Source organism: Chrysochloris asiatica, unplaced genomic scaffold (assembly GCF_000296735.1).
Source record: "Chrysochloris asiatica unplaced genomic scaffold, ChrAsi1.0 scaffold00445, whole genome shotgun sequence".
Taxonomy (NCBI): Eukaryota; Metazoa; Chordata; class Mammalia; order Afrosoricida; family Chrysochloridae; genus Chrysochloris; species Chrysochloris asiatica.
Window position 1 is genome coordinate 290,054 of NW_006408963.1, and position 22,513 is coordinate 312,566.

The 22,513-nt window shown below is 53.3% G+C and overlaps 2 protein-coding genes across 6 annotated transcripts in view; one reads left to right on the plus strand and one right to left on the minus strand.

The window, feature by feature from the left end:
* Nucleotides 1-4,115, plus strand: part of ATP2B3 (ATPase, Ca++ transporting, plasma membrane 3) — a 35,458-nt gene extending 31,343 nt beyond the window's left edge. For 2 of the 5 annotated variants that reach the window (XM_006877178.1, XM_006877176.1), the window contains one exon: nt 3,724-4,115. In XM_006877178.1, the coding sequence (XP_006877240.1) occupies nt 3,724-3,749 (26 nt within the window). In that variant the 3' untranslated portion in view covers nt 3,750-4,115. The remainder of the gene's footprint in view (nt 1-3,723) is intronic. The other 3 variants (XM_006877175.1, XM_006877177.1, XM_006877179.1) reach the window with 2 other exon arrangements.
* A 6,047-nt stretch (nt 4,116-10,162) lies between these two features.
* Nucleotides 10,163-18,774, minus strand: LOC102815070 (cyclin-related protein FAM58B-like). The gene is made up of 6 exons (XM_006877219.1): nt 18,554-18,774; nt 18,024-18,337; nt 14,542-14,725; nt 13,336-13,468; nt 11,442-11,669; nt 10,163-10,252 (listed from the first exon to the last, which is right to left on the minus strand). Exons 1-6 carry the CDS (start codon nt 18,772-18,774, stop codon nt 10,163-10,165), a joined length of 1,170 nt encoding a protein of 389 aa, XP_006877281.1.
* Between the last annotated feature and the right edge of the window lie 3,739 nt (nt 18,775-22,513).

Below are 22,513 nucleotides of genomic sequence, written 5' to 3' on the forward strand. Positions count from 1 at the left end.
TGTGGTCGGTCTTGTGTCCCTTCAACTATGAGTGTGTCCCACCGCCCAGGGCCTGAGCCGCTTCTCTTCACACATTCAGGCTCCCCCTTGCCCTCAGTCATCATAATAGCCAATGCCAGCAGCTCTTGAAAACGCTCTTTTGTGTGGTCTTCAAAACATAGGGGGAAGGAGGGGTTGTGGAAGGTTCTGGACTCGGTAGTTAGGGCGGGGAAAGAAACGTTCTGAGCTGAGTGGTGGGAGTTGAGACATGAGCAGAGAGAATGAGTGGAAGACCCCCTCTGCCAGCAAGCCTGCTTGTTATCCAGACGATTGCCACACTAGGCAGCTACTGGTCATTTCCACCTCAGAAAGCAGGAGGGCCACGCGAGCAGATAGCAGGCAGTTCTCTGTTGCTGTTGTCATTGTTGTTTGGAGCCTTTCTTTCCTTTCTTCCCTTTTCTCTCTCTCTTTTTTTTATACCGTGGTGGGTGCTTCCTCCGTCCTTTGCTTGTCTCCCTGCTTCCATATCCCGTTTCCTCTGCCACCGCCACTGCCACCACATACATTGCTAACTTGAGCCAGGGGATAGTTCTGTAAGACCCAGGGCCCAAATGGGCCATTCCAGCTGTCAGCTGAGGCCCGTCCCTTCACCCCTCTGCTAGGTTCAGTTTGATTCATCCATGCTCATGAAGCTCCTTGCTGACAGGGAAGCCAGGTGCAGCCCAGGCTGAGGCTCTGAGGGAAGTCGCATTGAGGGCCGAGATGGGGGCAGCTCTTTTGGATTAATGTGGTTGGGAGGAAAAACCAGCCTCCAGCTGTCCGGGAGAAGAAAGGGAGTGGAGGGACGTTGGCCCAGGTCAAGTCTTGGGTGGAGAACAAGACAAGGCCTGGGGCTGCGGGGGGAGAATGAGGCTGGAGAGGGCACAAGGGGTGATGGCAGCCTGGAGCTAGGAGTAACCCTGGGTCACAGGGGCATACCTGGCATGCCTCAGTGGGGCAGGTGAGGGGACAGGAGACTGAGGTGGACCCTGCGGAAGATTTCTAGGGGGATCAGACTGGGGCAGATTCTGGAAGTCAATTTCCATTGAACCAGCTCAGCAGGAAGGGGGCACACTGAGTGTGAGACCCACCCCCCACCGAGATATCTGAGTGGAGGGGTTGGAGATGGGCAGCACCTTGGGCTTGATCGGGAATATGGGAGTTACTTGCAGGCAGATGGTACTAGAGGCCACCAGTGGGTGCAAGCACCCATGAAATTCATGAAGATAGAGGGGTAAGAACTTGGGGGAAGGCCTCAAGACTGAGCCCAGGGCCCTCAAGCATTAGGGGGGCGCTCTGGGGAGCAGCATCGGAGGAGTAGGGGGTCAGGGCAAGAACAGTCAGGGTGCAATGTGGAGGGCCCGGTAGGAGGTAGGCAGAGGCCGGACGGGGGCAGCTTCTGGAGTGCAGATCCGAGAGAGGGGAGAAACTCAGAGGATAGACGGGTGCGAAGTGGCCAAAGGTGTGTGTATCCAGATACCTCAGCCTCGCAGGAAAAAGGTCTTCCCAGTGGACGGGCCTCTGGGAAGGGTGGGCAGATTTCCAGGGACCAATGGTTGTACCCTGGAGCACTAGGCGAGGGGCTGAGAGCCCCCATTGCGAGACCAGTAAGATGTCACTTTGCAACAGTCAAGGATTTTGAAGGTGGGGTAGATTGAACTTGTGCCAGTCTAGGGCCTGAGCCTCGGAACCCCAAAGAGCCCTTGTTCCCCACTTGTGGTTTGTGTGTTCATTCATGTGATGGACAGGGACTTGTGGAGTCGGCCAGGGGTATGAGGAGACTTAAGCTTAGGCTTAAACGGGGATCTGGCCCGGTCATGAGACTCAGCATCAAAGGTGACAGGTCAGCGAGGGGATGGGGTGTGACCGCTCCTGCTCTTTCCTGCGCTTCCTCAGCGGATGGCCCGGGCAGCTTCCATCCTTCGGCCATGCGGCCCAACTCATGAGGCCACAGCTGAGTTGACTCTCGAAAGTGGATTTTGTCTCTTTTCATTAAAAATGTAAAACAAGATCAACTTCTCAATTTCTGTGTTCCCCTCATTTTAGAAACAGATTTGGCAGAATAGAGATACCTTAGAGCATTTGACCATCTACAATGTGGCAGCTAGGGCTTTATGAAGCACCAATCAAACCCACACTGGAGTTACCACTGAGTTTTAGGGTGGTGGTTTCGCTCGCTTTGTACACTCAAAAGACTATGAGCTTTGCCAATGGGGGCATTCACTGTTTCAACTAGGGGCTGGCCAGCTCTGCTGCCAGGAGCCAGGTAGCAAAGATGTTCAGCTCAATTAGGAATGCAGCGGTGCACAACACGTAAACCAGTGTATAGGGCTGTGTGCCAATAAAGCTTCAACAAAAACAGGCTAGGCAGGATTTTGCCCCTGGGCCATAGTTTTCAGACACCTGGTCTAAACTCAGGCCAAATCCTAGCACTCGAACTCACCAAACCCTTCTTGGGAGAAAGATGAGATGGCCTTCTCCCATTAAGGTCTCAGAACCCCTATAAAGCAGTTCTACTTTGTACTGTAGGGTCAAGATGAGTCGGACTGGGTCAAGGACGGCAGGTTGGGCTGGGTTTGGTTTGGGGTTAGACCCTTGGACCTGGAAATGACCTCAGAGCTCGTGTCGATAAGAACCTCGGGCCACAAAAATCAGGAAGACCCCTGTGCCCCCTTGGGTAGGGCAGCTGACTGGCCTAGAGACTGGACCGTGCTGGTTAATGCTGAAAGCCACCAGGAAGTCCAGCATGGACTTCTAAAAGCAGGAGGGTGCCCCGGCTATGACCCGGGAAGAGAACAGTTTGGAGGGGTGGGGGTGGGGAGAGGCCGGTGTCAGCAGAGGTGGTTAGAGAGACACGAGGGGTCCGACTGGTGAGTGTCAGTCTCCGACAGCAGGTCCAGCTTCTGCAGGGGGGAGAGGTTGGAGGTGCGAAGGGAAGAGGGGCAGGGGAAGAAAAGGTGGTCTCTGAGGGAGGGGTTGGCCCAGGGAAGGGCTGGCACAAGGGGACCTTTGGCCAGCTGCAGGCTGGTAAAGGAGCCAGGCCAGGAGCTGAGGAGCCATGGGAGAATGAGGACTATCTTGTTCGAGCAGGGACAGACTTGGTGGCTACAAATCAAAATTGATCTCAAATGCTTCTGAGGCCCTGAGGGAGCCAGCAGGCACTCTGTCCTGGCGCTCCAAGGGGGCCTAGGCTGCAGTCCAGGCCAGAGCCACAGCTGGGGCTAGGAGATGGGCTTGGGTGTGCACAAGGCGAGGACCAGTCCAGAGCTAGGGGTGTCCAGGGACAGAGGAGAGAAGTGGCCCAGGCAGGTGGCATGAGAGAAGATGAAAGGAGTGCTCCACTGTGACAAAGGCCAGGTGGAGCAGCAGGGAGGCCACCGAGAAAGGATGACAGGGCCCTATCTGCTGGGAGCTTGTCCTTTCCAGAAAACACTTCAGACAGCTGCCCACTCTCCAGTGGTCTCCCTCTTACAAACCATCTGGAGCCAGGAGAGGGGTGGGAGCAGCCAGAGCAGAGTCCCAGAGTCCAGGACCGAGCAAAGCACTTCACGAGGGTCAGGTGACAGGAGGGTAAGTCCCCACCAGGCCTGCAGGCAGAGTCACCCCATTCCATCTGCCCCTGCAGCTTTGTGAGTGCCACTGATGTGGACCATCTGGCCCGTCCCCCACTAACTCTCTCCTTCCCCTCCTCTGTGCTCATCCCAGATCCGGGTGGTGAAAGCCTTCCGTAGCTCGCTCTATGAGGGCCTGGAGAAGCCAGACTCCAAGACTTCCATCCATAACTTCATGACAACGCCTGAGTTCCTGATTAATGACTACACCCACAACATTCCGCTCATCGATGACACGGACGTGGACGAGAACGACGAGCGCCTGCGTGCTCCCCCACCCCCGGCTCCCAACAAGAACAACAACGCCATAGACAGCGGCATCTTCCTGGCCACGTCCGCCAGCAAGTCAGCTACCTCTTCCAGGCCCGGAAGCCCCCTCCACAGCGTGGAGACGTCACTTTAACGGAACTTCTGTCTTTTGCTGCACACTCGCGCGCACACACACACACTCACACACACGCTCAGACTCACTCACACTCACAGATGTCAAAACACACACTTAAAAGAGACGGAGGCACCCAAGAGATGGCAGCAGAAGGCAAATCCCTGTACTGAGGGTACAACCTGCCATAGGGCTCTTTCCCCAGGACCCACAGAGGAGGGACTTCTGCATCCAAGGAGGAGAAGAGAATCACTCGAGGGAAGAAGAGCTGTGTTCCCCACCTGTTTTTCTAGCAAAGCTTTTTTTAAAAAAAACAAAACACTACAGTTCCAGTATGCGTTGACCATTGGGGGTGTGCACTAGGGCCTGGTGATAACTGTGGTCTATGAGGAGCAAGAGGATGAAATCAACATACGCATCCAAACAAGAGGAAAGTCCTCTGGCTGGGAAGGCTGCTCCTGTCCCCATCCCGCTTCCCTTCCTGCTCCATCAGCCCAGCGGATGGCCCACCCAAGGGAACCACACAGCAACCAGAAACAACTGTACACGTCAACAGGATGCCTGAATGTGAGTGTGTGTGTGGAGATCTATATAATCTATATATTATATGTGGAGTTTTCTATCTTATCTCTATATGACAAGATGCATATTTAAAGAATAAGAAACTATTTATTGGCATGTAATGTCCATCCCTCTTATTGGGCATTTTCATTTTGAAATTTCATTATTTATTGTAGCAGGTAGTTTTTTTTTTTTTGGTTTTTTTTTTTTTTTTTTTTTTTTTGGTGGTGGTGATTGGGGTGGGGGGTTCAGGGAAATCAGCCGCAAGGATCTCCTTTGGGTTAACATATGTTGACCTGGATCTCACTTGCGCCTGGTGACTCTAGCTCACTGCCCTCTCAGACCCTTCCATTGGGATTCCTGGGAGGAGCTTGGGGGATAAGAGTTCACGGAGCAGAAGAGCAGAAAGTTTGGAGTTATTTCTTTAGAAGGAAATGACCAAAATCATGCTCAAGTGCGCCCTCCCGTGGGCAGGTGTGGAAGCTTGGTGCCTCCAATTCCAGATCCTTCATTCTGGCTGCTGGGCTTTCCAGTCCATACCACCCCCCACCCCCCACCCCCCGATTTCAAGAGCAAGTTCCAGGTCCTATGTCTGCACCCCCTCAATACAGCTGCACTTGACCCAGATGGAACGATCTAGAATCCTGGGGGCTGGTGAGGCTGTGTAAGAGACCACCAGGGGAGGCAAGCTCACCCTCAGTACAGTTCATAAACATCCTCCTCCAATGCTAAGTCCAAAGGAGTCTGCACTTACTGGAGGTCACATTCACACACACAAGGAGCTGCCCGGGAGAATGGGTCAAGATGGCTGCTGTTCAGCCCATCTCCTTAGACTCCAGCTTTGGCAAATGCCAAGAAGTTCTCCCTGAGTGCCAGGTGCCCACAAAGTGACTGAGAACAGCCCTCAGACGCCACCACCAAAGCGCTCCTCTGACCACTGACTTTTCATCCCATGAACACGCACATAGGATACTTGGGGCGACACCAGGAAGCAGAACCCTCGAGGGTCGGTGGAAGTGTTGTTGCTCAAGTCAAGCCAATACCAGGTACCACATGAACAGGCGACTCTCACTCCTGTGGTCTGGTGGTTATTCCCATTCTGGGCTTGGGAGACAAGCTGAGGGGCCAGGCCAGACAGAAGTACAGGTGCAGATCGGCCCCTCAGAAGAAGAGTGATCTCCCACCACACCCACATCACAGAGGGCTTGTCCCAGCCACACAGAAACTAGCTCGGTGCCCACTGCTCCCTCAATCCAGTGTCACTTCTGAGAGGGCGGGGGGGTGTCAGAGCTCGGGCAGAAGAATTTCTGTTGGACACAAAAAGCCCACTTTCGATGCCAGCTACAGATCATTTAAAGCCATCCCTTTTTTTCTAAAGGGCACATTGAGAATGTCACCCATCTGTAAATTGTTCCCTGATGTCCTTGTTTAAACAACAACAAGAAAGGCAACTCAGCTTGCTGAGGGGCTACGTGTTCTTAAACAAGACTTCAACTGGCCGTTGTGGACGCTGAGCAGAGTAGACGGCAGACATGTATCCACCCCGCTCTCGCTGCTGCTGTATAAAGCTGCCTGGCGCAAGGCTGCCTCCCCGCTGGGATGTGGGTGAGGACAGGGGCCGGGAGGCACCATGGCCTCAGTCTGTGGCCTTGGGTCTTGTACAGTTTCAAGCCGTGGGACCCAGAAGGGCCCTCATTACAAAGCACTATATTATATGGAATGGCTTGGTCAACTGTGTTCAGTCATTAAATATGTCTTACGTTTTTATCTGCCTGTTAAAAAGACAAATTCTCTTAATGAGAAAGACCACTGATGCATCATCATTTAAAGTCTGTAGTTGAGTTTACTAATTTAAAGACTAGACCAAGATTTCTGTGTATTAAAAAAAAAAAAAAAGACGCTCCTACAGTCTGGGTAATGTGTCATGTGTTCTTTATGACCTCGGCCACTAGTGTCACAGGGTATCGGGGGGACAGGACTCAGAGGTTGGTCTGGACCACTGGTCAATTCTCTGTTGTGACTGGAAGTGTCCAAGCAGCTGTCCGAGCTAGTACCCATTACACTAGGCAGGCTTCCTCTCGCATCTAAAGCCATCCAAGAAACCCCATGATGCCTGTCCCTCACTTAACCTATCGTTTGTCCCCTGGACTGATCTGGTGTGTTTGAACACCTGTGGGCCCCCACCCATCGGTGCTGAGGAGGGAAAGCAATGGCTGCCACCACAGTTGCCTGTTCCACTGTTATTGGTGTTCCTCTGGTCCACACATCGCCAAAGGACACATTTTTCAGGGGTGTTGCTGCCAAGAAAGCAGCAAAGGGTTGTACAGTCCCCTTTCAATAACTCGAGTCTGGGAGTCCTCAAAAGGTACCATGACAATTAGCAGCCACCAGGAAACAAATCCAGGGAGCTTTGGCTCCACTCATGCGCCAGTCAATATTGATGCCAAGGCTGAGTGGGCTGTGTTGAGTCAGATTTCTCATCGCGATACCTGGCACCTTATGTCACGTCTGCTTCCCCAACAGAATTGTGAATTTGTGTCTCTTGTTCATTTACTTCCGCCATCTGACACAGGTTTCCATGGGAAAAAACCAAGCACTTAACCACATAGCTGGAGGCCAGCAAATGGGACAAGACCCAGCCTGACACAAAACCAAATCCCAGGAGTGAAGGGGCAGCCAGGAGGAAGAGACGGGCCAAATCCTTCTGGAATCACTTCCTGGGGCTGCCGCAACAAATGGCTGCCAAGTGTGTGGCTTATCCCAACAGGATTGGATCCTCTCAGTTCTGGGAGCTGGGAGTCCAACTTCCGAGTGTTGGTAAAGCCCTGCTCCCTGGGAAGGCTCTAGGGAGCAGCCTTCCTCATCTCGCCCTGCTCCTGGTGGGCCCAGGCAGCTTGGCACGGAGATGTGTCTTCATGTGGCCATCTTCCTCCTGTCTGTCTGCCTGTCTCTTCTCATCAACCAGGACACCACTCATCTGACCTATTATTCCACACAAGACCATGTTCACGGGGACCAGGGTTCAAACTTCAATGTTACCTTCAGGGAGACACAGTTCAACCACAGCAATGCAGAGAAACCAGCTTCCGGGGAAGACCTTGGCCACACTCGTCCACAGGGGCTGGGAGACAGACCAAAAGTTGGGTTTGGCAGTAAATCATGCTGACAGGGGCTGGTGGGTCACACGGTTCCCCATGCATATCACACGTTTTCCAGTACCTTTAGCATTGTGCAAAAGACTACACACTCAAGACTGGGTCATCAGAAACATGCAGGAGCCCCAGCGATGACCAAAGGTGACAGTTGTGGAAGCAATCACAGTAGAAAGGGGGAACCAACAGCCCCTCTATCCAACCCAAAAGACTGATTGGGACCAACTCGCTTAAAAGTTAGGGGTGGAGGAAGCCTCAGAGTGGCGCATTTGCCAAGGGGGCTGGGCAGGACTTTGCCCTCCTCACCCTTCCTTCTTGGCTTGTCTGCTGCGCTCCAGCCTCCTTAGCAAGCACACGGCTAGCCATATGGGTCCCGGGGAAATGACCTGGTTTCCCTGCCTGTCAGACCCCAGCTGGAAAGTGCTGGAGACCACGCTAGCAGCGCCATCCCTCTCTCACAGGCCCCTCTGGGCTTTCCTGGCATGAAGCCTGGCAACCAAGGAGGCCGCAGAAACCTCAGTGACATTGGAGTCAGGCAGCTAGGGTTAGGAGAGATCTTACAGGGCACCCAGTCCACTTCTGCAGAGAGCTGGAAATCCCTGGAGCCAGGGCCTGCCCCCCACCTCCAAACGAAGACTGTGCCATGAGGCAACAGACGGTTTGACCTGTTCAGTCTACTGCTGTCCTTCCAGCTTAGAACATCCTTGGCACACAGTCGAGGTTCCAGCAATGGTGCTGGAAAAACGTTCAGAAGGGTGAGGAGAATGAAGAATGGAAACGGGAAACACAGGGAGGAAGTGAGGTCACATTGTGGGAACTGCAAGCAAGAACGTGAAGCTTGTACGTACCATCCAGTGGGTTCTAACTCGGCAACACGGTATCGGTTTCCGAGGAATGGCTGCTGGGATTGAACTGCCAATCCTGTAGCTCACACTGACCTTGTGGTCCAGTGTATTACTGGGTGTGAATTGTCATTTTAAAAAAGAAAAACTACCGTTGAATGAATGGCCTCAAAAATGTACTAAGTCACCTCCACAGGCCGGGTTGCCCACTAGGAGAGCTGCAACTCTTCTTCAAACTCCTTCCCCTCTTCTTCCAGCCCGCACGTGATAGTCCTCTCTGGCCCCATTCCACCCTCCTTCTCAGGCTGACCCTGTTCTGGAGCCCAGATACCCTGAATCCGAGAGCTACTCAAATGAGCCAGGCCCCAGGAAACGGGGAACCTCACTAGCCTGCCCTACCAGCGAAACTTCAGTCCCCAGAGCCGACCCCCACATGGCCTCCTCCTCTGGTTCTATCACACTAACCAAGCCTGCAGGTCTCTCCCTTACCCTATGGCAAGGGGCTTGATGAAGGTGGGGGAGGGCTCTCTTCTCTGGAAAGGTGTGTGAGTCTCATTCTCTGGAGACAAAGGGCCGGAAGGGCTGCACATGTCTCTGGGCCCCTTATGCTATGCTGCTGCCTGGCCATGAAAACCCTCACCCTGGTGGCACTGCAGGGTAAGTTCTGGACCACAAAGTCGGTTTGAATCACAAGGTCCAAACTCACAACATTGTAGTCAGTTCTGGCCTTTTTGAACCAAAATGTTATTTCCTAAGTCTGCCCTGGAGTCCTGGTGTGGTGCTATAGGGCACGCACTGGGCCACAAGGTTGCTTTGAAGGAAAACCTCAACAGTTCAAACCTACCAGTCGCTCCTCAGAAACTCTGAGTCCGAGCCGACCCAATGGCACTTACCAAGAAGTCTGGCCTAATGGAGTTCTGGTGTGGCGCTGTAGGATAAGCACTGGACTGCTAACTGCAAGGCTGGCAGCTCAACCCATCAGCCACACCTTGGAAACCCTACACATGGTCTCTATCAGCCAGAACCAACTCAGCAGCACTTAACAGAAAGTCTGGCCGGCCTGCCTGCCTGCCTGCCTGCCTGCCTGCCTGCCTGCCTGCCTGCCCAATAACAAGAGGAGCGTGACATGGGGCCTGGGTGCGGTGAACGTCGAAAGGCCGTGTGAGCCACAGAGCAGACAGGGTGTCGGTGATGTTTGTACCGTCTTTTATTAAACAAAATACAATTTCTATGTGTTGCGCAGTCAGGCTTCCTATAAAGGTGGGTTTGAAGAAGCCCCAGGGCGTACAGTCAAATCGGCGCCTGTGATTTTCCTCCCTCTCTCTCCATGAAGAAGGCCCACTCACATGCAGTCTGAACCCTCGTGAAAGGACACCACCACACTCAGGGCCTGCACTGGATCTGCCCACACGATGGTCTTCATCTGGCGTGTGGCTGGGAAGGGCCGCCAAGCCCCAGATCAAAGTGCCTCCATCAGCCAGCTCCAGCCAGTCCTCTGGGGATGGGCCTGCATGGCGATTTGGTGGAGCTGTCCCCAGCTAGCCTGGCACACAGCCAAGCATTGCGTTTCTCTTTGGACAGGCCTGGACCAGTGCCTTATGGGATCTCTGTGTCCATGGTATAAATCTGAATGAGATCAGACACAATGTTATCAATGACTGGCTTGGTAAGGTCCTCACTAAACACCTAGAAAGAAGAAGGAAAACAGGCGCTGATTAGACTCACTCTGGGCCAAACCAGGTCACCGACCAGTAAGCCAAGGACTGCATTTCATCAGCAAAAGGAGGGCCCGAGGATTGGCTACCAAGTGCCAAACTGCTTCTCCTGCAAGGCCAGTGGCGGTCCAGCTAAAGGCCACAGACTTAAAGCAGAGCCCATTCCAGATGGAACCCACAGAGGAGAGGGGATTTGTCCAAGGCCACACAGAGCTGAGCCAGAAGCTTGAGCCTGGATGCTCACAATGGGACTCATGGTGGGGGCCTGGGGTCATCATGGCATCTGCTTGTCCTCTGGGGGGGGGGAGGGGGGCTAAGGTCAGTCACGTGGGTGTTCCATGCTGAAGTAACTGACCACCAGTGAAAATCCTAGACAGCAAAGCCCACTAAGTTTCCCTGGCTGGGCACACGCGGTTGCTGGGAGAAGCTAGGCCCACACAGCTCCCTGGGGAGAAGACCATGGGCCGCTCACAGCTGGCCTCTCCCAGACTCTGTCCCATGCACCTCTTCCCTTGCTGACTGTCATTTCTCCCTTTCCTCCTGAACTGTCACTATTTGATTCTCAAAGCTTTTCCTAGTCCTTCTGGCGAACCGCTGAATCTGGGAGCAGTCTTAGGGATCCCCAACAACAAGGCAAGTGACACCCAAAGCAATAAGCCCTTGGGCAGATATGGCCTGGGGACCCAGGGTACCTCCGAGGGACAGAGCCTGTAACCACCCTCCAAAGAACGTCTCGATGAGATGGCGATCTAGAAGCTTCCAAGCACTGGCTCAGGAGGCTGAGCTATCTCGCCCTGGAAAATAAAGTCTTCAGAAATATGAGTTTCCTCTGCAGGGTCCATTTGATCACTGCCTGTGTAGTCCCAAGCCGAGAGGTGACAAGTCTGCAGGGATATATGGCATGGCACACTCAGGACGTGTGCCCGTGGGGCCAAAAGCAGGCATGCTCGGGCATCAATTCTCCCCTCATTTCCGAAAACACCTGCAGGGACGTAAGGCACAGGTCAGCCCCAGCCTGCCAGACAAGCAACTTGCCGACTGGGTCACATTCAATGACAAGAGAGCCACAGAGAAGGATCTGGCCCAAGGGCCTGCCGTGCCAAGTAAATCAAGTTAGACCGTGATAACAGCATGCCACGCCACCATGGATAACGCCTCACCTGCCACCACGGCCTCTGTGCCTCGCTGTCGGCAGGCACGTCGATGCCATAGAGCTGCAGCGCCAGGTGGAGCACCGCCACGGCCATGTGTTGTGCCTGGAAGCGGAGGCAGAGCCCGCCATGGTAGCTGTCCCGAAGCAGGGCCCAGGCCGTCACAGAGATGGGTGTCCGCTGCCAGCTGTAACGGTTCATCCAGTTCTTGAGCGAGATCAAGTAGTGGAGCAGGTACTGAAAAGCCATAGAGTGAGTTCATCTATCTTGGGGTCCCAATCACCGTCCCTACTGGCTGTGCCTCACTCGGGCCCTGCCCACCTGCCACACTTTTTCCCACGCTACCAGAGATCTTTACAAAACACACATCAGCTTGTATCCCCTCCCGTATCACTGAGAAAAACCTCAACGTCTCCCTTAAGTGGGCCCACCACCCCACCCTTCCTGGCCCATTTGAGCACGTCAGATATACTTCCCAAGGACCCAAAATCACTGCTACCCACCGCCAGCCCCTAGCTGACTGACCACCCAGCACATCCTACAGGCCACCACAGACTTCTGGTTACCGTGTTCCATCTGTGTGTCCAGAGCCACACCAGGAGCTCCTGAAGGTCTTGAACTCAGGCACAATGCAGGGGCTATGCTATGGGGTGGAATTGGGTTGCCCCAAAAAGGCAGGCTGAAGTCCTAACCCCCCAAATCTGGTAACATGACCGTTCATGGAAACAGGATCCTTGCAGATGTATCATTGAAGTCAGCATGACGTCAGACGTGGTTAAGCGCTTGGCTACAAGCCCAAAGGTCAGCTGTTTGAACCTACCAGTTGGCGGTTCAAACCCACTAGCTGCTCTGTGGGAAACAGATGTGGCAGTCCACTTCTGTAAGAACACCACGGGGCACTTCCAATCTGTCCTAGAAGGTGACTTTTAGTCTGTGGGCTGGGCTTGGTACCCTGAGCTACAATGGGTCCTCATCCTGAATGACAAAAGTCACCCACACACAGGATGAAGGAGAGCCATATGAGCACAGAGGAAGGAACACCAAGGCTCTCTGGCCATCACCAGGAGCTAGGAGAGAGGCCTGGGGCAGGGGCTCCCTCAGAGCCTCAGAAGGACACTCCAGTATCCAAAACCGTGAGAGCAATTTTCTGCTCTTACAAGCCATCCCACTGGTGGCACAGTTAATACTATGCCGCTACCATGCCACACCGGAAGGAATTCAATCTATCCCTTTCCACCCAATCCGTAGAATCCTGTGCCAACTAAAGGGCAAAGAATAAGCAACTCGTAACGCAGCACCAGGCCATCAGTGCCCTTCTGAGTAGTACACATTCTCAGAAGGCCACAAATTCCAATGCAGCCCCTGCCCGCTGGCCCCACCGCCACCTCTCAAGTAGTAAAGGCAACGGAGAAGTGAGTGTCTCCAACTCCTAGCTAGAGCCCACATCATACCTGCTCGTCACTCTCTAATCCTCACTTCTCAGGAGCTCTTGCAAATATACTCAAGAGTTTGACCTTTCCCTGTCGCTGTTGTTCTACATGGTCCTGGTGGTGGTGGTGTGCCGTGGAGTCACTTCTGACTCATGGCGACTCTGCATAGATGGTCCTACTGAGGCTTGAAGTCAAAAGTATACTCCATAATTTCAGCAAGTTGATTTTTCTCCTGCATTTTCAAACACAGCTAAAGTGGGACATGATTGCCAAGGTCCAAGAGCCACTCACGGTGACATGGACCAAGAGGTCCCCAAATTGGCCCTGTAGTTCAACCTCTGCATACCCCAGAGTCATTTGAGGAACTCTGCGACGGCTTCCGAGGGTCCTACAGTCCCAGAACACTGAGTCGGGGAGAATATTCAAGCCTCACTTTCAGGACAAAGACCACGGGTTTCTGTTGGAACACCTACCTTGTGTGGGTGCTGGAAGGAGACCTGGAAACGCAAAACCCGGAGCATGAGCAGTTCACACTGGACAATACTGTCTCGGAGCTCCCAGAAGCGGGCATCCAGCTCCAGGGGCTCACTGCTTGGGTGAAAGTACCTGCGGGAACAGCAGCCAGTCACCACAGTTCAGCTCGAAAGAAAGAGCAAGTCCCAGAAGGCACACGCAGGCACGCTGAAAACAATGCTGCCTTCTGCCCTAGGTGAACGTGAGAGTCCTTTACTTATCTTGTTTATCAGTCTCCAGCTGATGTGTAGGATGAAGAGCACAAGCGACAGCGGAGAGAGACAGGCTTCTTCCAGCCCAGAGGGGCCGCTCCTGGCTCATCCAGCAAGATGACCAATGCAAAAGCCGGCACATTGCCATCGCCTCACATGAGCCAAAGCCACAATGTGCCGACTGGCCTGGAATGGTCACGCCTAGGGCTGCCACTCTGCCGGCCACAGGAATGACAGACTCAACTTCCCAGAACCTTCTTTTCTGATGTGTTGTCTGTACTTCCAAAGCACTCACGTATGCGTCAGCTCGTCAAGATGTATGGGCAAGCGAGCAGAATCCTCCACTGTGAACCCACTATGCTGATGATGCCGCTCATGTACCCACCCCCACCTCCGTGCACTTGGGCGCTGCCCCGGTCAGCCACAGTGCGTGGGCTTGTCTGTTTGCAATCAGCCTGTCATGTTCAGGTGGGCAGGACCACTCTGCAACCTATTTGTGAATCAAGACTCTGCTCTCCCGCGAGGGTGCCTGCAAAGGCAGTCAGTCACACATGGCAAGTTTGGCACTTTCCAGTAGTTAGTCAATAGCAGGCTTCTTTTGGGCTTCCTCAACTGCAGGTATCAGCACAGCACACGAGAGTGGCTGAACCCCTGCACTCCCCCGCCCAACACACCCCCAGGCCTGCTTTCTGGTCACAATGGGATTCGGACTCACACTGCCTCAGTAAGACAGCAGCCCCCAACGTGGTTCCTCGCCTCTAGCCACCTGCTTCCATCCACCCTGTCCCACACTGCCTCTGCTCTCCACAAAGGGCCATGCCCACTCACAGCCCTGGTCTCTGGACAATCAGCTTATTCCCACCTCTGCTGGGGGAGCTTTCAGCTCCGGTTCAAGGCCCACCTGTCCTTTCTCTATCAGCCCAGCTGGCCGCAGGGTGGCCCTACAGCATTTACCGGTTGGACACATTGATGATGTCCCTCGTGCGTAGGTGCTGCTCCTCCACTTTGCCGGCCAGGTAGATGGCGGACATGGCGATCAGGTAGGGGTCGTAGGCGCCCGGGCCGATCTCGCTGAAGAACTTGTGGTAGATGGTACACGCCGTGGCAATGGGCACGGACTGCAGTCCGAGTTTGACACCTGCGGGAAGGAGCAGGCAGGGGCATGAGAAGGACCTTCTCTCAGTCCAGGGGGGTGGGCGACACTGGGACCATGTGCCAGGGCAGGCCCCACGCTGCAGTGAGAACACATCTCTTGAGGCCCAGGCCACAGGACTATGCTGGCCTGCTGCTCACAGTGGCCTTGGACAAGCTCTTGGAAAGGCCCACAGGCAGTTGTGTGTTTGTTTCCACCTAGAGGCTGCCCAGCCCACACCTGATGGATCCAAAAGCCTGCCTCTGAGCCACTGAGACAAATGCCCCAAGTCCAGATGTGAAAGACTGCAGTCTCTGTTGGCTCCTAGTCCGGGGCTTCAAAATGGCTAGAAAAGCCAGTAGTGCCGCTGCTATAGGCAGCCCTGGCCACCCAGAGAAACACAGTGGCCACAGCCACGGCCAGCTCTGGGCAAGACCAAAGCAATGCAAACCAACGGGACTCAGAGTCCTGGCCCATGTATGAACTTGACCTTGTTTTCAAACAGAAGATGCTGCCAGCTCAGTTAACATAAAGCCATCTAGGACTAGCAGGGGTCCTACTCTCATTTCAGTTCTCAGGTGTGCAGTGGCTCTAGAGGATAAGCACTGGACTGCAAACTACAAGCCCACCAGTCGCTTCATGAGACAAAGATGAGGCTTTCAGCTCTTGCAAAGTCCTATTCAGTGTCGCTATGAGTCAGATACAGAAGGAAAATCACCATGTGGCCAGAGTCATGCTGGTACATGCTAAGGATCTGAAGCTAGAAAGTCAAGGCCCGACGTGCCCCCAGAGTCTTCGGAGGGAGCATGGCATTGCTGATGGACTTATAGCAGCCCTGTCGAATTGCTAAGACTATAATCTTTCCGGGAGCAGACAGCCTCATTGTTCTCCCAGGGTTTTTAACCACTGACCTTGCCAACCTTGCAGTTAACAGCCCATTACTTAACCATAGCACCCGTAAGAGAAGGTGAATCAGAGTCAATTGATGGATGAAGGAAGGTGGAAGGCAGCCACCGTAGACTCCATTTAGCATCACCTAACTAAGAAGGCTACCACTTCTCTGTCAGTTTGCCACACTGCGGTGGTTTGCGTGTGGCTGTGATTCTGGAAGCTATGCCACTGGTATTTTAAATACTAGCAGGGTCACCCATGGTGGACAGGTTTCAGCTGAGCTCCAGATTAAGATTAGGAAGGCGAGGCAGACTCTGAATAGTTAGCCACTGTAAATCTGATGAACAGCAGTGGAGCACTGTCAGCACCCGATTATTGCATACTGACACATGATGGAAAACACCAGAATATTGTCAGATGCCGTGCCAGAAGACGAGCCCCTCAGGCTAGAAGGCATTCAAAACACAACTGGGGAGAGCTGCCTCCTCTAAGTAGAGTCGACCTTGATGATGCAAATGGAGTACAGCTGATGGGGCACAACTCAAAATGAGGAGAAACAGCTGTAAATATCCGTTAATAACTGGAACATGAAATGTATTAAGTATGAATATTAAACTGAATGGTTTAAAATTAGGAAAGGTGTGCATCAGGGTTGTATTCTTTTACCATACTTATTAAATCAATGTAAAGAAGACAAAAATCCCCACCACTGGACCAATAAATAAATAGAAATAAAGATCGAAGTTGTCAAAGACTTCAGTTTGCTTGGATTCATGCTCAGCACTCAGAGCAGCAGCAGTCAAGAAAACAAACGACGTAGTGCATTAGGCAAATCTGCTGCACAAGACCTTTTTAAAGTGTTGAAGAGCAAAGACATCAGCTTGAGGACTAAGGCTCACCTGACCCAAGCCATGGTATTTTCAGTAACCTCATATGCATGCGAAAGCTGGACAGTGAATAAGGAAGACTGTGGAAGAATTGATACTTTTGAGTTAATGGTGTTGGAGGAGAACATTGAAAGTACCACGGGCTGCCAGAACGACAAAACAGATCTGCGTTGGAAGAAATATACCCAGAATGCTTCAGACATGTCATCAGGAGGGATCAGTCCCTGGAGAAGGACATCATGCTTGATAAAGTGGAGAGACAGCGAAAAAGAGGAAGACCCCCAATGCGGCGGATTGGTACAGTCACTTCATCAATGGGCTCTACTGTAGCAATTGTGAGGATGCTGCAGAACTGGGCAATGTTTTGTTCTGGTGTGCACAGGGTCAATATGAGTCGGAACTGACTCGACAGCCTGTAATAACAACACCCTGAGAAGGTGTATGAGCTCCCGGTGGCTGCTATGGCAAGTGATCCCAGTCAACGGTGGGCACTATAAATGGATTCTCTTACAGTCCCGGAAGTCAGAAATCGGAAATGGGTCTCAGTGGGCACAAAGAAAGGTGTTGGATAGGCTGGTTCCCCTCCCTCCACCATTTCAAAGCCAGTGGGCAAGTGCCTTTCATCACCATGCGGTCTTCTGACTCTGGTCTCCTGCTGCCCTCTCACAGGACCCTTGCGATCAACTCAGATACCAAGATGCTCTGCTCATCTTAAGATGTTTGGTGTCATCTGCAAAGTTCCTTTTACTAAAAAAAGGTGACATGTACAGACTCAGGGGACCAGGGTGTGGACGTATTTGGGGCTGGGGGTTACCAGCTTTCCCCAGAGGTCAAGGGAACTTGCAAAGTGTTCTACACAGAATTCCTTTAAGGGTATAACTAAAGGGATGGGGACCATTTCAAAGTCTCAGCTTGACTGGTACACACAATTCCTGTATGGGGCCCCTCATTCTCAGAGGTGTCAGAAGAAGGGGACACTGACATCACCGCTTAACCCACTTTTCAACTACTCAAAGTCAGAGTAAACCTAAGCATCACTAGGTCCCATGGTCCAGCACCACCCCATCAGGTCCGATCTCCACCTGGACTTGGAAGCTGAGTCACTAAGGCCCCTGCACCCCCCAAAGACTGCACACAAAGTAACAAAGGTCCACTCTTCCCACTGGCCGGAGACACAGGGCTTTCCACAGGACTCAGATGGTTGGGCAGCCTCCCCTTGGGAGCAAGGGCACAACTCCATGTGGACGCCCTGCCAGGATTCAGGACGCGGGTCCCCCCAGGGGACAGGACCTCGCCAACGGCTCAATGCTACCAAATGCCAGCGCGGGAGGGCTGCAGGGCCCAGGTGTGCCAGGAGCGCCACCGACTCCCCGGCCCAGGGGCCGCCTGGCGCCCTCGGGGGTCAGGCTAAGGGCGGGCCTTGGGCGCGCCTCCTCTGGCATTCCCGCCGGTGAACATGCACTTCCGCGGCCCAGGCTCCGGGCCCCGCGTGCGGCCCACCCGCCTGCCGCCCCGGCTGCGGTTACCTGCCTCCATGATGAACCTAGTCACTCGAAAGTGTACCCTCGCTTCGGCCGGTGGCGCCGCCGCCCCGTCTCCGCTGTTCTCCTGCTGATCAGTCTCCATGAGGCTCCGCCCGCGCGGCCCCACGCGGCCCGCCGGAAGGACTGTAACCTCGGCGGGCCAGCGCGGACGCCGGCTCCACCGTTCCAGGAGGCCCGCGCCACCGCGCCGTGCGCGCTGGTCCCGCCCATGGCCCCGTCCATGGCCCCGCCCCGGCCTGTCAGGCCGCCCCGCAGGCAGCAGGCGGGGGCACACGGGAACGCGCAGGCGCCGAGGCCTACAGGAGCTTAGGCCTGCGATTGCTAGCACTAACGCCGAAATCCACTGCCTCCGCCCCTAGGAGCCGCCAGCCCCGCCTCCGAGGTCCAGGCACCTAACCGCCTTGGAGAACAGAGAACCCCGCCCCCGGCATTCAGGAGCTCCACCCCTGAAACCCACCAGCCCCGCCTCCGGGAGTCCAGCCACTCTCCCGTCCCGGGTAACAGGAACCCACCGAACCCGGAAGCTCCGACCGTGCCACACGGTCTCTGCGGTTCGACCAAAGTGGTCCAGAGTGGCTGAGGACGGGAAGCCTCGGCCACTGCAGGCCTCCTTTCTCCGGACGCCTCCTAGGACTGAACGCCTACCCCACTGCCCATCTCTTAGGGACCCCAGGCCCAGAGAGGCCTTGTGAGTGCAGGGTCGCTGTCTGAATGCATACCTCAGGGCCCCCATGCTTCCCTCCTGGTCTTTCCTCCATCCTGGGACTGGGAGCTCCTGGCGACAGCTCCCTTACCTGTATGAAAGAAAGAATGAATGAATGAAGATAAATGCAGGTTACCTACCTGGGTCCTGGCGTTCCGACTTTCCGGTCAGAACCCACCCACAGCCAGCGAGATCTCTGAGCTCTCAATTCTGCCAGCTATCACCGCTGTCCCAAATGCAGCCTTACCCTCTTCATGAATCTAAGGAAGCTCTGATAGCATGATTATGGTGATTGTGTGCTGTGGAGTCGGTTCCAACTCATAGTGACCCTGCACAGGATTTCCGAGACTGCAAATCTTCACGAGAGCAGAAAGCCTCATCTTTCTCCCGCGCAACAGTTGGTAGTTTCGAACTGCCGACCTTGAGGTTAGCAGCCCGATTCGTAACCACTACACTACCAGAGCTCCTTTCTGGTAGTGTTGTTGTTGTTAAGGACCGTGGAGTCAATTCCCACTCATAGTGACCCTGCACAGGGTTTCCGAGGCTGCAAATCTTTACGGGAGCAGAACGCCTCATCTTTCTCCCACGGAACAGCTGGTCGTTTCGAACTGCCAACCTTGAGGTTAGCAGCCCGATTCATAACCACTATGCCACCAGAGCTCCTTTTCTGATAGTGTAGTGGTTACGAACCCGGCTGTGAATGAACCTCAAGGTCAGCTGTTTTTCTATCAGCTGTTCCGCGGGAGAAAGATGAGGCTTTCTGCTCCCGTAAAGATTCACAGCCTCCTAAACCTTGTACAGGGTCGCTAGGAGTCAGAACCGACTCCGAGGCACATAACCACCACCACCTCTTCATCTGCCTGGGTAGCTCCAATACTCCTTGGGTCAGAAAGCCAGTTCTTGAGGGCTAGTATGAAGCGAGGACTCGCCTCACAATGGAAATATTAGTAAATGGGGGGTGGATGTAGCTGCAGAGAACCAGAGAAGAGGCATTTTGAGACAGAGAGGAAAGGCAGGTCCCTGGGCAGATGTCTGAATGCCCTGAGGCTGCCCCAGCTAAGTGCCTCAAATGTTGTTGTTGTTGTTACGTGCTGTCCAGTTGCTTCCGACTCATAGCAACTCTGTCTAGGGTTTCTGAAGAACGGCTGGCACCACCTGCCTTGCAGTTCAGTGCATTATCTTGCAGCGCCACACCAGGACTCCAGTGGCTCAAATGGGGCGTCTTAAAGCAATAGAAATCGTACTGGAGGCCAAAAGTCCAAAATACAGGTGTGGGCAGGGCTGTTCTCCCCAGGAAGGCTTTGCTGTTGTTGTAAAGTGTCACTGAGTCGGTTCCAACTTACAGCAAACTTGTATAGGGTTTCCAAGGTGAGTGCCTGGTGGGTTTGAACCACTGACCTTGCAGTTCAAACCACTGTTTCCATCGAGTACAGTGCCATGAGGAAGGCTTGTTCCTTCCCTCTTCCAGCATTCCTCAGTGTTTCTTGACTTGCAGACACATCACTCCAGTCACTTGTCCATCTTCCCTTTGTGTTTGCACCCACTCCAGTATGACTTCACGGTAACCAAGTTCCAAACAAGGTTATGTTCATAGATGCTGGAGTAAGGAAGGACTCCAAGTTACCTTTTTAGGGGACACAATTCAACCACAGCAGGTGTCTTCAGGGAGTAGGGGGCAATTTGTGTAGTGTGTTCGTCTCCCGGTCTCCTTCCTAGCAGCCTACACCTGAGAACCTTGTTCCATCATCTTGCCCTCTCTCCCACATCTCCTCTCTCCACTGGCGCCTTCTGGGTCAGCGTGGGAAGCTGCTAGAGTCTTTTCCCTCTTAGCATCAGCAAGCCCAGCAGTCTCCCTCCTTGCTCCTCTCCCCACCACACTATGCCAGACCACTCTTGTCCACCCCACACCTTGGAAGCTGCTTGTGGCCCCGGCCTCCTCAGCCTCCCACCCATGCAGCTCTCAAGGTCCTCACTGCTTCTTCCCAGCAGCTCTCAACTCGCTTGGCCACCCTTCAGGAGAGTCTGCCTCCATGTTGGGAGGTCTGACTGCTGACGGCTGCTAAGCCTCACCCACCCTTTTCCGCCTCTGCCCACATCTGGGCACGCTGATAATGTGCTCCATGCTTTGGCACCGATAGGAAACTCAAACCACATACAGGAACCCTTGCCCCCACTCCATCCTCTAAGCATGATAACAGCTGAGCCAGTCTCCCTCTCAAGCCATTTTTTGACCATCTTGGGAGGCCTTCCCTGGTCTTCCCTGAAAGCCTCATTATGTAAGCAGTAAACCTTTTCATAGCATCTTGTTGTGTGTGGCACCATTGGTCTGGACAGTCAAAGGAAATTTTTAGTGGGGATCCATCCTGTTTCTGAACGGTGTCCACAGTACCTCTTCCTGCCTCAAACGCTGCTTCTCTTGGACTCTGGAATCCCTCTCCTGTCATTCCTCAGGCTTCCTTGCTCTCCCATTTTCAAGTCTCTGCCGGCTGGAATACATGCTTCTCTTCTTATGTATTTGGCAGCTGTACTGATCTCTAGGCGTCCTGGTGTGGCGCTGTTGGATAAGCGTTGGACTAGTCATCACAAGGTCGGTGGTTCAAACCCATCTATACAAGGTCGCTGAGTCACAACTGACTGTTGTTAAGTACCTTCAAGTCAGTTGTGACTCATAGCAACCCTGTATAAGGTTTCTGGGGAGCAGCTGGTGAATTTGAACCGCCGACCTTGCAATCCAGTGCATTATCCCACAGCGCAAGAAGTGGATATGCCTGCGCTCCAAACAGGAATACCCACATCTCCCTGCCCACTCATCCCCCCGAGTTGCCTGAGTGACTTGGTGCTAGGAATCCAATGCAGTACAAAAGCAGGCCTTTTCCTCGTCCCCACACCTCTCCCTTCAGACAGGGCGATCTTGTAAAGGTCCTCTGATCATCGCCCTTTCTACCCCAAATCCTTCACGAGTCATATTGGCTTGCTGGAAACATAGCTCTTTTTTATCTGGTGAATTAGGGTTTAGTTTTACTAAAGAAGATGGAAGATTCCTTACAGCCAAAGGCACTAGTGGGGACCATTGTGTTCTTCAGAGATTCAAGTAAAAACGGACTCAAAGAGAAGAATGGATCAGGCACTGGGTATATATCTAAAAAGTGTCAAGAGTTAGGGTATGCAACAGAGAGGGAAGGAGTCTTCACATGAAGTATCAATGCTGTCCCCTCTGTATACAGGGTAGATAGGGACGGGCAACTTAGACACTGGCTACCTAAAATGAGGGGGCAATAAAGGCATGAAGTGACGGACTTACAAGGTTTCAAGAGGGAGTTTAGTTTAAGAGTGTGGGGGGGAAGAAAGACTCCCCATTGAATAGTTTTCATCTTGTCTAGACGAGTCTGCTTGAAAGAGATGGGGTAAGATTCTTATAATTCAATAGTGAGTAATTGTTATCATGACTAATTACAACTATCATAATTGTAAAGGTAGAAGTTTTGTAACAAAAACAGGGTAGGGGTAATCTTACAGTCCAGAAACAAAGGGTCCTAGGACCATCAAGGGAGAAGCGCACAAGCAGAATGCCGGACCTTATCCAGAGAAGCAGCGACACTAGAGATGGAGGCAGAGATGGGGACATGGAGAGAGGGAGCAGCTGAGGATTCTAGATTCATGGGAGGAGAGGGACTGAGAGCTGGTGGCCAGGAGGCAGACTTTCAGACTGTGCCCTTTGGTGGTGTAAATTAATATATATGCCTGAGTGTTTAAAAAACGAGAGAGAGAG

Bases quoted from the DNA above. Each gene is read 5' to 3' on its own strand.
- LOC102815070 (XM_006877219.1), bottom strand. From the start codon at position 18,774: ATGGGGGCCCTGAGGTATGCATTCAGACAGCGACCCTGCACTCACAAG. The intron at 11,670-13,335 runs GTAGGTGTTCCA...ATGGCTTTTCAG, and splicing joins CCTTCCAGCACCCACACAAG to TACCTGCTCCACTACTTGAT. The intron at 10,253-11,441 runs GTGAGGCGTTAT...TCTTCTTTCTAG, and splicing joins CACAGAGGCCGTGGTGGCAG to GTGTTTAGTGAGGACCTTAC.